Genomic DNA, 14,826 nt, shown 5'->3' on the forward strand with positions numbered 1-14,826 from the left:
GAATGCATTAAAAAACATTACCTCAAACAAAAACGTGGCTTATGTTGGTCTTAACAGGGAGCAGTTGGATTCAGCCATGTGAAAAGAGGCAGACCAGAGGGCAGTGTATCCACCCTAATCAATAAAACTAAATGCACTTTCAAAATAAACCATTACAACGCTTTTAATTAAACGAATACTCGAAGCAACAAAATTTAATTCGAATATTTTTTTCTAATCGAATACTCAAGTTAATCGATTAATCGTTGCAGCACTACTTCAAAGTTAACAATGGTTGACAGGTTTGTAGCTTTGATCTTGCCAGAGAAGCTTGGTAGCTTCACGATCAAACGCACAAATGTGTCACTCATCGTTAACCTTGCAGCTATGTGCTGTGGCAACTCATTGTGTAAGTGAGAGGCTGTTCTCAGCAGCATGAGCGTCAAAAAGTGAGTGGATTTGAGTGGACTCACTCAGTGAAGCATTTAATAAAGGCAAGCATTTTTCTACGTTATTTTTGTTTAAAAATAATTCACATTATAAAAGGCGGCACGGTGGAAACTTTTATTCAAAAAAAAAAATAAAAGATTTCTCGGTATCAGATCGGGACTCTGTATCGGCAGATTCTCAAAATCAGGTGACTGGTACTCGGACGCAAAAATATGCGACTGGGACATCCCTACTCAATATTAATTTTTCTTTTACTTTTAACTCTTACAGCTATCTGTGGCCATCCAAATGTTAGTAGCGACAATTTTCTGGGTTCTAAGCTGACATGGGTTAACAGTACACTCCAGCAGGCAGAGTTTTGCAAAGCACAGAAAGACTTCTCCCCTCCACTCTCTACTCAAATCTGGTCTGTAACCACTCTATTTAGTTTTGTGTGCAATATTCATTCGTCTAACTGTATTTATGCTGGCGCAAAGTCCATTAGGGCAAAACCTGGTGGTGCAACTGAACGAGCAGTGCATTGCTACGGTTTCCACCACGGACAGCCCGAACGTGACCAGCTTCCAGCCGAACACCACTTCTAGTGATACGTCTCCATCGCTGCCGTCATCAACTCCGGACGTCACTACCGTCTCACCAGATGAGGAAAGCCAAGCCAACGCTCTTCTTGAGCTGAGCGCCAACATCTCCTCACTTAACTCCAGTCAATTGGAGCAGCTCGTATCTCAGCTGGAGGATCTGTTGTCGGGCCCCAACATCAGCCTCGCTTTGGCCAACACGTCCATCCACATAGTCAGCAACCTGCTAGGTGCCTCGGCTGAGACGCTGGCTAGCTCCTCTAACAGGTTGCTTTCAAACAATCTTTTTGCGAGTGTATTAACATGCAAGCTAAACCTCTGCATGGTTTTATCATCAGAATCATAAGGATTGTCGATACAGTGGGACTGAAATTAGTCTTTGAAGAAACAGAGACTATCTTGTCACCAGCTTTGGCACTTTCTGTCAAAGCAGTGGATACTAGTAATCCTCAACAAATTCTCTTCTCTGTATCAGACCCCAGCAATGTACAGGTAAGACAAAGACAAGTGAACGGGACATTTAATTCCCCTAGAAAGCAGATAAAAGTACCAAGTCAATGTAAAATGAGTTTTTTGTATATTGTATTTTAAGGTCAGAGGCAATCCCAGGTTCTCAAGAGGTGTGAAGAACGATGAAATCATCCCTCAGGGGTCCATCTTGCTTCCTGCCTCACTTACCCAAAATCTCACCTCAGAAGAGCTACAAATCGCCTCCAGAGTTCACTTCAACTATTACCAGAAGAGCACTGTATTTCAGGTCCATACACATTCCACAAGCGCCATCTAGAGTATGGGTCCATCTCAATATATAGACCCCACTCACCAACGTCACACAATGACGTGTCGCTGTATCCGGCCACCATATTGTCAGTCATTGTTTATCCGTATTCTCAATGGTTTCAATTTGTCATGCAATTTATAGTGCAATTCATGGAAGCCTCGGTGCTTTCAGACGCTGTAAACTCATTGGATGCGTTGCATAAAAGGCGTTATGTGGAAAAGCTTCAGTCTATCCATTCGCCAGATCCATATTTGATGCCTAAATCGATATTTTTCGACCCGCTGTCTTCGCCGTCTCTGCCTGACATCTGCTACCCTGATATCTACAACTATCTTGTCCACAGAAACTCAGCCTATTCTCACGAAACATTGAAAAACTTTAAGAGCAGCACTCTAAGCAACATTTCCCCATGTGACCCTTTACTTCCAATTTTCTAAAATGGCGACAATCAATAAAAAAAACAAAAGTTGACTGCGATGCCCGACGCTTCAAGGATAGGTGTTTATTGGGCTATTTCTTAAAATAAAATACGCAACAACTGTGTCTACGATATTAACAAACAAGACACGCTGACATGAATGACAACATTACGCAGCGAGAAATTTAAGCAACTTGAAGCTAGTTTAATTTCACAGCAGCAGTATTTCGATAGAGAACGCCACAAAGGCGAGATTGTTGAAATTATGAATTTAAAAAAATAATAAAGCAAACATGACACACAGAAGGGCTTGCTAAAATTTGTTTAAATATATTGTTCTACGTATATCAGCCAAGGTAGCCCCAGGCAATTTTACCACACCAAATCTGGCCCCCTTTGCAAAAAGTTTGGACACCCCTGTTTAACTGATGATCCGTAGACGATGCCAGCTTCTTTCACTTGTTACCAGCTAAATATTATTCAAAAAATAATGATGGTGGAAGAAATAAGCATCTTGAATTTGAAACTGTATGTTGTCGGCGATTAGCCTCGCATTGATCTTAATTGTGGTTGTCAGCCCAAAATCCTCTAAATATATATTAAATGCATCTTACCAGACATAAAATGACTACTGCATAATCTGTGGTGATCGTTTGGTGCCCAGTTTTCTCATCGAATTGCAGCAGTCCATCTCGCTCTCCTCTCCGGGTCTCTCGGAATACAGTAGAACTTCAAGTCTCTCCGTCTATCTTCTCTGTTACTGCAACCAACCGACAAACACGCCTTCACCATTTTGATTATTAATGTTAACGAGTAGAGAAACACGCCAATTTACGAAGCGGTAATGCGTAAACACGACGAGCTGACGGACAATATGGCGCGGAAGCGTGGTTGTGACGTCATGTGAGTGGAGTCTCTAGAAATTTTCCAGAAAAACAAGTGACTAACTCTATTATGAATGAAATGACATTGCAATGGCAGTTCTAGGATTTTTCTGAAACAGGGGCCAAGAAGGGGGCACATGTAACCCTCAAGGGCCAAGTGTCGCTGCCATCTATGTTCAGTGTTTGTTTTGTTCAAACTTTATTCCAATTACTTTTTAAAGTTAAGTTAAAATAATATTAGCATAGTAAGCCCAAACAATCATTAAGCTATTAGCTGCCATTTAAAGCGATAACACTTCCAATCTATTTGGAACAAGACGGAGCCCCTCCGACTTTAAATGCATTGGACGTCTATCACTGTGATTGAGTATTTTTATAAAATACATTTTGTTCTTATGTTACTGAATACCAATATGTTAAAACAAAAAAGCTTAAACTATAACTATGCATTTTACCTACACCTAATGATGTCCCTTTGATAAAGAGTGCCCTTTTTTGACATTCCAGTTGATTGAAATGTGCTTATTTAAATACTGTAGCTCTGCTTTTGTATACATCAAACAGAATATACTGTATAAGCAGTGAAGTCAATGAGTGTTCAGTTGGATGCAGCTATCGATTATTTTAGTAGTCAATTAATTGATGAACTAGTTTGTTCGAATAATCAACTAATCGGATAAGGAACATAAAAATTGAAATATCTGAGCTGAGCCACAAACGGTATTAAAAAAACTAATAAATGAGGATCTAGGTACAGCAAGAACAATAGGCTAACTTACATAGCAAACGTCCGCTTGCTTAAATGCTATAAAATGCTTTTTTTTTTTTTTTTTTTTTTTTTTTTACAATGCTCTTAACAAATGGTTCGAACACATATTCCCACAAAAAAGGGTAAATATACATATAAACTAAATTACAAATGCATTAAAAAAAAAAAAAAAAACATTGCTCAAACGAAAACTTAGCTTATGTTGGTCTTAACTGGGAGCAGGTGGATTCAGCCATGTGAAATGAGTTATGTCATATTCACTGATGCCACAAGAGGGCAGTGTATCCACCCAAATCAATAAAACTGCAAACACTTTCAAAACAAACCGTTACAACACCACTTTATTCAAACGAATACTCGAAGCAGCAAAATTTCATTCAAATCTTTTTTCTAATCGAATTACTCGAGTTAATTGATTAGTCGTTGCAGCACTAGATGTTTTTAATCACCCTCTATCCCCCGCTGTCCTGGTTAGCTGCTTAGACACGAAGAAGACAAATCTGAGTGTCCTTATGGTCTGAACAGTTTTAATGAGGGCTGTCAAAATTATCGCGTTAACGGGCGTTAATTTTTAAAATTAATCACGTTAAAATATTTGACGCAATTAACGCACTCCCCCCGCTCAGACAGATTTAAATGACAGTACAGTGAACTGCTTGTTAATTGTGTTTTATGGAGTTTTGCCGCCCTCTGCTGGCGCTTGGGTGCGACTGATTTTATAGGTTTCAGCACCCATGAGCATTCTGTAAGTAATTATTGATATCAACAATGGCGGGCTACTAGTTTATTTTTTGATTGAAAATTTTACAAATTTTATTAAAACGTAAACATTAAGAGGGGTTTTAATATAGAATTTCTATAACTTGTACAAACATTTTTCTTTTAAGAACTATAAGTCTTTCTATCCATGGATCGCTTTAACAGAATGTTAATAATGTTAATGCCATCTTGTTGATTTATTGTTATAATAAACAAATAGTCCTTATATACTGTATTTTGAATGTATATATCCATCTTGTGTCTCATCTTTCCATTCCAACAATAATTTACAGAAAAATATGGCATATTTTATAGATGGTTTGAATTGCGATTAATTACAATTAATTTTCAAGCTGTAATTAACTCGATTAAAATTTTTAATCGTTTGACAGCCCTAGTTTTAATGTATCACATGGGAGTTTGATATACTTCCATTGTGGCTGTTCATTACGTTCTGTTTATTAGGAGTAAAAAGCAAACAGGAAGAGGTTATGGGGGGGAGAGACAGGAAGTAAACAGACAGAAGAGGAGAAGAACAAGCAACAACAAATACATTATTACCTGTCTACCTATACATTTACCCGTTGGCACCATTAAATTACTTTTGATTACGTCATACAACGAAAAATGTCGTGTGTATCAGTTATTCATTCTCTTTTAGAGTAATATTGATGCTGAAAGAATCAATTTGAGTGCTTTCATATATTGATTTACTGCTTTTGTGGCATGTGTCAAACCAGGACAGATCGTTAGGAACGCGTCGACTTAATAGCGGCATCCTGGGAGCAAGTTTGGCAAACTTGACAGTCACAGGACTCCAGGATGAAGTCACGATTCGCCTCAGGAACCTCCAGCCTATTCCTGTGAGTACTTTTTTGGAGTGGGGAAGAATTGTCTATTGTGCAGTACAGTATTTCCAAGTTTATTGACCTGCGGCGGCACAAATTAAAAACATGTGGAGCCGCTCCAAAATGAACACCATACATCTACAAATCAAAGCCAGATGATGAACCCAAACAAGCTGTGTTATTTATTACACTCATAACAACAGCTCACAAAGCTTAACACTTAAACTAATTTAGATTTATGTTTCCCCCTTTGCTAAATTACAGGCTAATTATGTGGTTTCCTGCGTCTTCTGGGACTTTGCATTAAATGGTAAGTTGTCCTCCCAAACATCCATCTGACCAGCAACAGAATGAATGGAATGGAATATTTGTTCCACTGGCAGACAGATCAGGTGGCTGGAACACAAACGGCTGTTATGTCCAGAACAGCACAGACAACGTGACAGTTTGTGGCTGCAACCATCTCACCAGCTTTTCTATACTGTTGGTAAGATTTGTTTCTTGTAACACTTTCATGCACAAATTTACCTATCACAGAGCCCCTTGTAAAACTATCAAATTCTCTCAGTGACAGTGATTGATTGAACAAACGATTTATGGATGATGGCAGGAGTTCAAGTTTCTGAATTTGCACTACCACAGCTGCCAATAGACCTGTTTTTTTGTTTGTTTGTTTTTTAATAAAATGTTTTTTGTCTGTTTTTTTTTTATTATGAATTTCGTCGACAAGCAGACAGACAGGGTTACAGTATGCATTTGAGCGGTATGTCCATATAATCGAGGAGAAATGCTGCCACTTGCAACTTAAAAACGAGAAACCCCACAGGCTGACTGTCTATCTAGCTATAACGTTATGTCATGTGTTCTGTTAGACTTTTTACCCGAAGCTTTCGTGGCGATGAATAAGCAGTCTTTCATATTCACTTGGATTCTCAATATTATCCAGAGGTGCTAAATAAACAACTTAAATCATAAACATTGTTGTGCAACATGAATATTACGTAAATAAATGCTCAACATTGAGAGTGGCGTGCATTCGAGTTGACCACAGCCAAATGCTAGGTGTGTCTGTGAGGAAAACTTTCCTTCGTGTGCGTCTGTGACCAAACGTATGTACTAGGGTTGTTCCGATCATGTTTTTTTTTGCTCCCGATCCGATCCCGATTATTTTAGATTGAGTATCTGCCGATCCCGATATTTCCCGATCCAATTGGCTTTTTTTTTTTTTTGCTCCCGATTCAATTCCAATCATTCCCGATAATTTTTCCCGATCATATACATTTTGGCAATGCATTAAGAAAAAAATGAATAAAACATACACTACATAAGTACTGTATTTGTTTATTATGACAATAAATCCTCAAGATGGCATTTACATTATTAACATTCTTTCTGTGAGAGGGATCCACGTATAGAAAGACTTGTAATTCTTAAAGGATAAATGTGACTTTGTATGTTGTGACTAAATATTGCCATCTAGTGTATTTGTTGAGATTTCAGTAAATGAAACTGCAGCCATTTAACTTCTGCCCAAATGCATGATGGGAAGTGCAACCATGACTGTGCGTAGGGGCACCAATTGATATATCTTCTCTGCGTTGGGAAAGAACATAGGGTGTTAAGAAAATGATCAACTACTACTACTTCCCCACATTGCCTCCCACATTTTTTTTAACTGCTGTGAGAGGTATTGTAAGGCTTTTTCCACATAAATAATGGCTTCAAAGGCTGTCAAAATTCTCTCTACTTATTATACACTGCCTTTAAGCGCTATCTATTGGTAAAACGGCATCTTTATACATTGAACGCGACAATGCATGAGTGGGTTGTGCAGCGCATGCGTTAATTATTTAACGTGATTAATTAAAAAAAATTAATTACCGTCGTTAACGCAATAAATTTGATAGCCCTACTTAAAGCCAAAACTACTCTGAATGAGTGTAAGACATTTTGTCTGTAACGTTAAATACAATTAGAAAACGATTTAAATAAAAAAAAAATATATATATATATATATATATATATGTTAAAAAAGGCTTGTCCGATGTTTTTGCCGATTCCGATACTTTGAAAATGACGTGATCGGGACATCTTTAGTATGTACACCTTTAATAGAAGGTTTGTGGTGTTTACTTTTGACCAGGCATGTCCAAAGTCCGGCCCAGGGGCTAAATGCAGCCCTTGGTCAAATTTCATCCGGACCCCAGCCTCTGTCATAAAATCAATAACGTCTGGCTCACAAACAGACTTAATAAATTGGTCAGCAGTACTGCTACCAGCATATGAAGTAGCTTACACACTAAACGCTGCTCCTCATTTACCCACTAAAAGGCAGCAGCACTCTAAGCAACATTACCCCGTGTGACCCTTTACTCCCAATTTTCTAAAATGGCGACAATCAACAAAAAAAAAAAATTGACTGCGGCGGCCGACGCTTCAAGGATAGGTGGAAAGAGACAGTCGCTGTTTTTAAAGAGTTCAATGTGAGGCGATATTACCAAACAAGACACGCTGACATGTACGACAAGATTACAGGGAAGATACATAGCGAGAAATTGAAGCAACTTGAAGCGAGTTTAATTTTACAGCAGCAGTATTTCACAAGAGCCTGAGAGTCAAAAGAATGCCACAAAGGATAGTTGTGGGATTGTTGAAATTATTAATTAAAAAAAATAAAAAAGCAAATGTGACACATGGAATGGCTTGCTAAAATTTGCCTAAATATATTGTTCTACGTAAAGGATGTCAGCCAAGGTCGGCCCTCCACATTTTTAGCACACCAAATCTGGCCCCCTTTGCAAAAGGTTTGGACACCCCTGCTTTAGACTTTTAGTGCTGGGGTCTTGACAGATTAGATATACAGTGATCCCTCGCTACTTCGCGCTTCAAACTCCGCGCCCTCAGTTCATCGCGGATTTTTTTTCAATTATAACAAACAAAAAACAATGAGCTGTCCCGAGCCGATCGCTTAGTTTAGCTCTCGCTCCCTCCCTCTCCCTGCTCTTTGTTCCCCAGGCAGGCACTGGAGTTGCTTATTAAAGTTAAGAATGTTGATAGAGGTTTGTGTCTGATCTTGCAAGAGCCACGGTCTTCTAAAGCGCTGCATGTGTCAATCAACGTTTAACTTGTTAAACAGTTGCTGTGGCAACTCATTGTGTGTAAGTGAAAGGATTTCAATGAAGTGCTGCCTGGGAACAGACAGGCTCTGTGTGCGCATTGCGCGGGCAGGGGGTATAGGGAAGCGCGTGTTGGAATTAACGTGTGTGTGTGTGGGGGGGCATTCAAAGCAGCCGGACGTGTTGTGTTTGTGGCAGTAAACAGTAAGGTTGAAGGTAACATAAGTATTTAATAAAGCCAAGCATTTTTCTTTACTACAGTACAGTACTATATTCTTGTTTAAAATAATTTGGTGGGACGGTAAATTTTTTTAAAATTATACTTTGGGGAAAAAAGTGAAAAAAAAAACAAAACACGTCTTATATGTATCTCTTTCCAATGCTAAATCTGGAGAAATTCATTGAACACAAAAAAAAAAAAAAAAAAAAATTGGGTTGGATGGCGGGGCGAGCTTTGGCATTTTCTTCCACTTATCGTGGCAGGTTCTGGTCCCCATTAACAGTGCAAAATGAGGGATCACTGTATTTTATTCTATTTGTGTACAGGCTAGTAAACAAGTAGGGAATCAGCGTAGTAAAGTCAAAGTTTTTATTACATGCTATTTTTTTTTTTTTTTTTACAAATCTATCATTAACTTACCTTTGAGCAAGCATAAGTGTCCTTGGGTGACTGTCTTGACATTCAATTGTTTATGTGGTCGACGACAGTCTTATCCATAGCGTGCATTTGGCGAACCTTGAAAAAGGCACCAAAAAAATTCCTCACCCCAATCTTTTATGGTACTTGTTGTCAGAATTACAGGTACCCCACGCACAGCATTAACCCTTCGGGTTTTTGCTATTTTAAAGTTAAAACATCCTTGTCTTTTATGTTTTTTAAAGTCACGACTACACAATATTCCTATGCAACTCTACGGCTAGGTGTCAGACTTTTGTGATTGGGGCGTGGTTTTGCGATAGGTCCATTATGGCTTTTTTTTTTTTTTTGCCTTAAATGTATTTAATAATTTCATATAAAGGACAGGGGTGGTCTCAAACTTGAAGCACAGGGGCGGCCAATTGCCGCCTGCGGGGCAATATATTTGTTTTTTATTAAAATAAATAAATAAAAATACTATTATTATTGTTTTTTTTAATTATTATTTTGACAATATTTTGTGGCACCTATTTGAAATACTTTTAAATAAAATGGATCTACTACTTTAGGGAGGAAATTATTTGAATGGTACTAAATAATAATGGATTTAAAAAATATATATACAAAAAAAAAAAAAGTCAAGATTAATAATAAATATAAATGATTCTGAATAAAGTTTTTTTTTTTTTTTTTTTAAATCGAAAATTCAAGAAAGAATTTCACACAAAATGTAATAAATTCAAAATACGAAGAATAAAGACAAATTCAAATATGGTTGGACTGTGTGTATTTTGCTTTGGGAATTTTATCCTTTTTGTTTTGTGACCTCAAATATATTAACGCTTCAGCTGCCATTGACAACAATAGATGTACAGTCGATCATAACTGGCAGTTTAAATGGGCTGGATGTTTATTACTGTCAATATGTGTTTCATTTTCAATTTCCATCTTTTACTAACTACCACAACTCAGTGATCTAATAATTCCTTCCATTCCAAATGGATTGGATGTCCATCACAGTCAATGGCAGCCATTGACTCAAATGACTTTTTCCACTATATGAGAAAATAACTATCTAATGTTATATGGTCTCGTCATCCAGGACCTCGCCAGGGAGCCTATAACCAGTCGAGTGCAGGCCACCGTTTTGACCTTCATCACATATATTGGCTGTGGGATCTCTGCCATTTTCCTAGTATTAACGCTCCTCACATACTTGGCCTTTGGGTGAGTACTGGATCAGTGAACCTAAATTTACCACCTTGTTTTTACTATTAGTTCTACGAACCAATACGATTTACAGGATTCATGTCATCTGACACCATTGCAGCAAACTGCGCAAAGACGTACCATCTAAAATCCTGATCCAGCTATGCGTGGCTCTCCTGTTGCTCAACCTGGTCTTTCTAGTGGACGCCTGGCTGGCGCTGTTTCCAGACGCCGTGGGTCTCTGCATCTCCACTGCCTGGTTTCTCCACTACTTCCTCCTGGCCACCTTTACCTGGATGGGCCTGGAGGCGGTGCACATGTACCTGGCCATCGTCAAGGTGTTAAACTCGTACGTCCCATGGTACATGCTCAGGTTCTCGCTGGCGGGCTGGGGCGTGCCCTTGATCGTGGTCATTATCGTCATCGCCGTGGACAAGGACAACTATGGTGTGGTGTCCTACGGGAGGTTTTCTGACGGCGCGACGGACGACTTGTGAGTCTTTTGAATGTGCGAGCGCATGCTTCCACACTGGGAAGGAACCCGGGGGGGGTTGCTGGTGGTGCAACTGGGCCAGATTTGCGGGCGTAAAGCGGGCGTGGTTGGGCAAAGGGAGTAAAATAGTGTTTAAGTGTTAAAATATCTCTGCCAGCCATTTGCCTGGTTGTCTCAAGAGGCCCGCAAAAAAATCCAACTTGCACACCCCACACACACACCGATCATCTTGCAGGACCTGCAAAAGTTTGGATTTGCCCACGAATAATTGTCCACTAGCACCCCACTAGTGACGGGATCTGTCGTTCACTTGAGTAAACGAATCCATTCCGGTTCGTTCAGTAAAACGATTCGTTCAAACGAATCGTTCAACGAATCGTTCGCCCCCCTCATCTCCCTCCCCACCCAAATGAATCGTTCGGTTAGTGAACGGGAAGTGACGTTGCCGAACGAATCACCAAAGACCGCTTCGCAGTATAACTGAACGGGAAGTGACATTGCTTGGTCCCTCCCTCTCTTGCACATTGACCACTCGTCGTAGTTTCAGAAATGAGTGACAGGCGATATCATTCTGCTCTCAGAGACAGCCTCGTCTCCCTCCCGCTGCTGCAAAAGCGAGGGAGAACTTCCGCGTCGTCTGTCCTAGCTCTTTGGGCTCAAAGTCATGGCTCGTGCTTGCATTTCGAATTAGGACACGGTTAAACATTTTCCTTTTGAGGGGGAAGTCGGGGTTTGGGGTCGGGGGCGCACGGACTTTCTTTAGCATGATCTTGCTCACATATACAATGCTGCTGCTAACAGCCAACGCGGCATGCCTGCTGTCACGAAAATAAAAATAAATCGAAAGTTTAATTTCTAATTATGGAACGGCCAACACATCATATTAACCTCTCGCTCTGTTGTATTTTTGTTTTTTATTATTAAGATGATCGTTTTGAATTTTTGCACTGGTATTAATAAATAAAATAATCCGGTCAGCTCCCCTGTCGTCCCCGCATCTCAGATCGTCAAATGCTGACGAGAAATAATTGTTTGCTTTATGATTTCGCCTTTCTACTCTCATTAGTCTGTTAAGAAAAATGTAGACATATTGCGACATCTCCCGTGTCCGCGCGCTTTGTTTTTGGGGCGCTTGAGTAGCACATGATGGACGGATTGACATAATTTGTCAAACCAACCGACACCCTCTGACACGGGGAAAAAAAAAAAAAAAAAAACACTCGGAAAAAATTGACATGTATATACAGTTTCATTGCAAATCAGTATTATGGTGATCATACTAAATATTATTTTTTTCTGTGCACATATGAGGTACATATCGCTGCCATGAAGCCTCCATATAGTGACAGTTCTCTGCCCGCTTCACTGCCGTCACGCGACCGCAGCTCAGGTTTTGCTTGCCTCGTAGCTACGCGTGTTTTAAATTACTGTAAATTTGATAGTATATCGTCATAGGCACAGTCCCGAGTCTGTTGAGAAAAGTAGAACACTAAACCATGCTCGCTAGATTTGTGTGGTGTTTTTGTCTTTTTGAGCAGCATTTGATAGGCTCCACGTTAACAAATATGTGACAAAGTCGTTTCCTTTCATTTTATGACTCGTTCACCGCATAGTCATTACTGGAAAGTCAAGTTAGCAGCAAGCTAGGTCAGGAACCGGAGGACCGAATCACTGAACGGGAAGTGACAAAACTCAGTCTTTCCCCCCTGCCTGCACGCTGGCTGCTTATTGGCCACACGTGGAAATGAGTGACATACGCCATGATTCTGTTTCCGCTCCCTCCCCTGCCCGCGATGAGGCTGGCGTCTGATTGGTCGTGTGCGATGTCAGAAGACGCTGCCGCTTGCTCAACGCCCTCCCACGCAGCGAACAAGCGCCACCAACTTCATAGAACGAATCAGTGCAGATGGTGATTAGTTCGGTCTCGTTCACCCAAACAATTCGTTCAAAAAGAACGAATCGTTCGCGACCGATACAACACTACACCCCACCCCGTTGGATAGTCCACTCGGGGTGGTCTTGTATATGCTCCTCTCACCTGGACCTTGTTCACATTAGTTCTGCCACTGCTTCCACAGCTGCTGGCTGAAAAACGACATCGCCTTCTACGTGGCTGTGGTGGCCTACTTCTGCCTCATCTTTCTGTTCAATTTCATCATGTTTGTTGTGGTGCTGGTCCAGTTGCATAAGATCAAACGGCAGAACCCACACAACTCGAAGCACCGCACCGCAGGAAAGGACGTGCGCAGCGTGGTGGGCCTAACCATTCTGCTGGGCCTCACTTGGGGTTTCGCCTTTTTCGCCTGGGGACCCGCCAACCTGCCGTTCATGTACCTCTTTGCCATCTTTAACTCATTCCAAGGTGATGCTGGCATCTTTTAATTTAGACTAAGCATTTACTCCCACCCAAAAAAAGTGAAATAAAGGGACTATACAGAGCAACCTAGAGTAGCTAATGTTATGCTCGTGCATGGCACGCATCGTTGTACGAGCACGCACAAAAATCAACGAGTGTTCGGCCCATAAGAGCAGCACCATGATCGTAACAATGGCCAAGATGATTGTTTACTGTTAGTTGCAAGTTTTAAGTGGGTTACAAAAGTGGATTAGAAATGTGTTTTTGCCAAGTGGAGAAAGCAGTGTTCAGTGTAAGAAAAAGGGCTTTTTGGGGCAGTCTCAGTTAAAATGTAAGGGCTCTGTGTCCTCACCAATGCATTGGTATTCTATACGACTGCAGCTATCGATTATTTTAGTAGTCGCTTAACCTATCAACAAGTTACTTCAAATAATCGAGTAATTGGATTAGGAACATTTAATGCGTTGCAGAATAAGTTTTAGGAGATGCAAACCAAAGGCTTGCTAAGATTGCACTTTCAGAATAGCAATAAATGTGAATACAAAATAACATTCCCAAGTGTTTCTTCAAACTATGCAAAATTGCACTTAGCCTCAAACAGTATATTAAAAAAAAAATAAATAAAGGAGGATCCAAGTACAACAAGTGAACAATTGGCTAACTTGCATAGCAAAAGTCTGCTAGCCTAAATGCTATAAAATGCTTAAGTTTTTATTTTTTATTATTAACAATGCTCTTGACAAATGGTTCAAACACACATTTCAACAAAAAAGCTAAATATACATAAAAACTAAATTAAGAATGCAAAAAAAAAAAAAATCTAATAAAACCTTATGTTGGCCTTATGAGGGAGCAACTGAATTCAGCCAGGTTAAATGAGTTGTGTCATATTCACAGTTGCAAATAGAGGCCAGTGTATTGGCCCAGATCAATAAAACTAAACTTTAATAACAAACCATTACAATGCCACTCGAAACAAATACTCGAAGCAGCAAAATTTGATTTGAAGCTTTTTTTTTCTTTTTTTTTTTTTTCCATAATCGATTTACTTGAGTTAATCGATTAATCGTTGCAGCACTAGCATTTTACATGAACTCTAAAAATCCTGTTTAGTCCCTTTCAGTTCACTGGTCATGTTTCTAGTTTGCACTCACAAGTCAGAGCAAAAAAATATCAGAATGACATGGAGGTAAATTTGGTGCTAAAGTGTAGTCATAGCATGAGCAACTTGTAGTTGTAATTTGTGCACAAATTGAGATACAAAATCTGACTCGTATTCATACAATTAGTCACAAATTAATTAGTCGGTGCATTTGTTTTACAAACACAAGTGACTTCTGCACCAAATGATGTGTTTTAGATGTGGCAAAAGTGTTTTGTACTTTAGGGCGGTTGCTGGGAGTTGCAGAAGGCCATTTCAATGAATCTAAAGCGCTCGTTTGACTTCTCAAATCACACCTTCACTTTGCTCATTTGGACGCTGCGTCAGTTCAATCAGCCAAATTCTATAAGTGAAAATTTCTACGACTACAGGCTGCTAGAACTGGCT

At 39.8% G+C, this 14,826-nt stretch overlaps 1 protein-coding gene across 1 annotated transcript in view; it reads left to right on the top strand.

Moving 5' to 3' along the window:
* The window catches only part of LOC130906623 (adhesion G-protein coupled receptor G2), a 34,569-nt gene that overhangs the window by 16,209 nt on the left and 3,534 nt on the right, over nt 1–14,826 (top strand). Inside the window, exons 17-26 of the mRNA XM_057821123.1 lie at nt 700–835; nt 906–1,274; nt 1,346–1,499; nt 1,600–1,764; nt 5,359–5,481; nt 5,731–5,776; nt 5,850–5,953; nt 10,322–10,446; nt 10,550–10,921; nt 13,000–13,283. Coding sequence (XP_057677106.1) covers nt 700–835; nt 906–1,274; nt 1,346–1,499; nt 1,600–1,764; nt 5,359–5,481; nt 5,731–5,776; nt 5,850–5,953; nt 10,322–10,446; nt 10,550–10,921; nt 13,000–13,283 — 1,878 coding nt within the window. The remainder of the gene's footprint in view (nt 1–699; nt 836–905; nt 1,275–1,345; nt 1,500–1,599; nt 1,765–5,358; nt 5,482–5,730; nt 5,777–5,849; nt 5,954–10,321; nt 10,447–10,549; nt 10,922–12,999; nt 13,284–14,826) is intronic.

Source organism: Corythoichthys intestinalis, chromosome 18 (genome assembly GCF_030265065.1).
Source record: "Corythoichthys intestinalis isolate RoL2023-P3 chromosome 18, ASM3026506v1, whole genome shotgun sequence".
NCBI classification, from domain to species: domain Eukaryota; kingdom Metazoa; phylum Chordata; class Actinopteri; order Syngnathiformes; family Syngnathidae; genus Corythoichthys; species Corythoichthys intestinalis.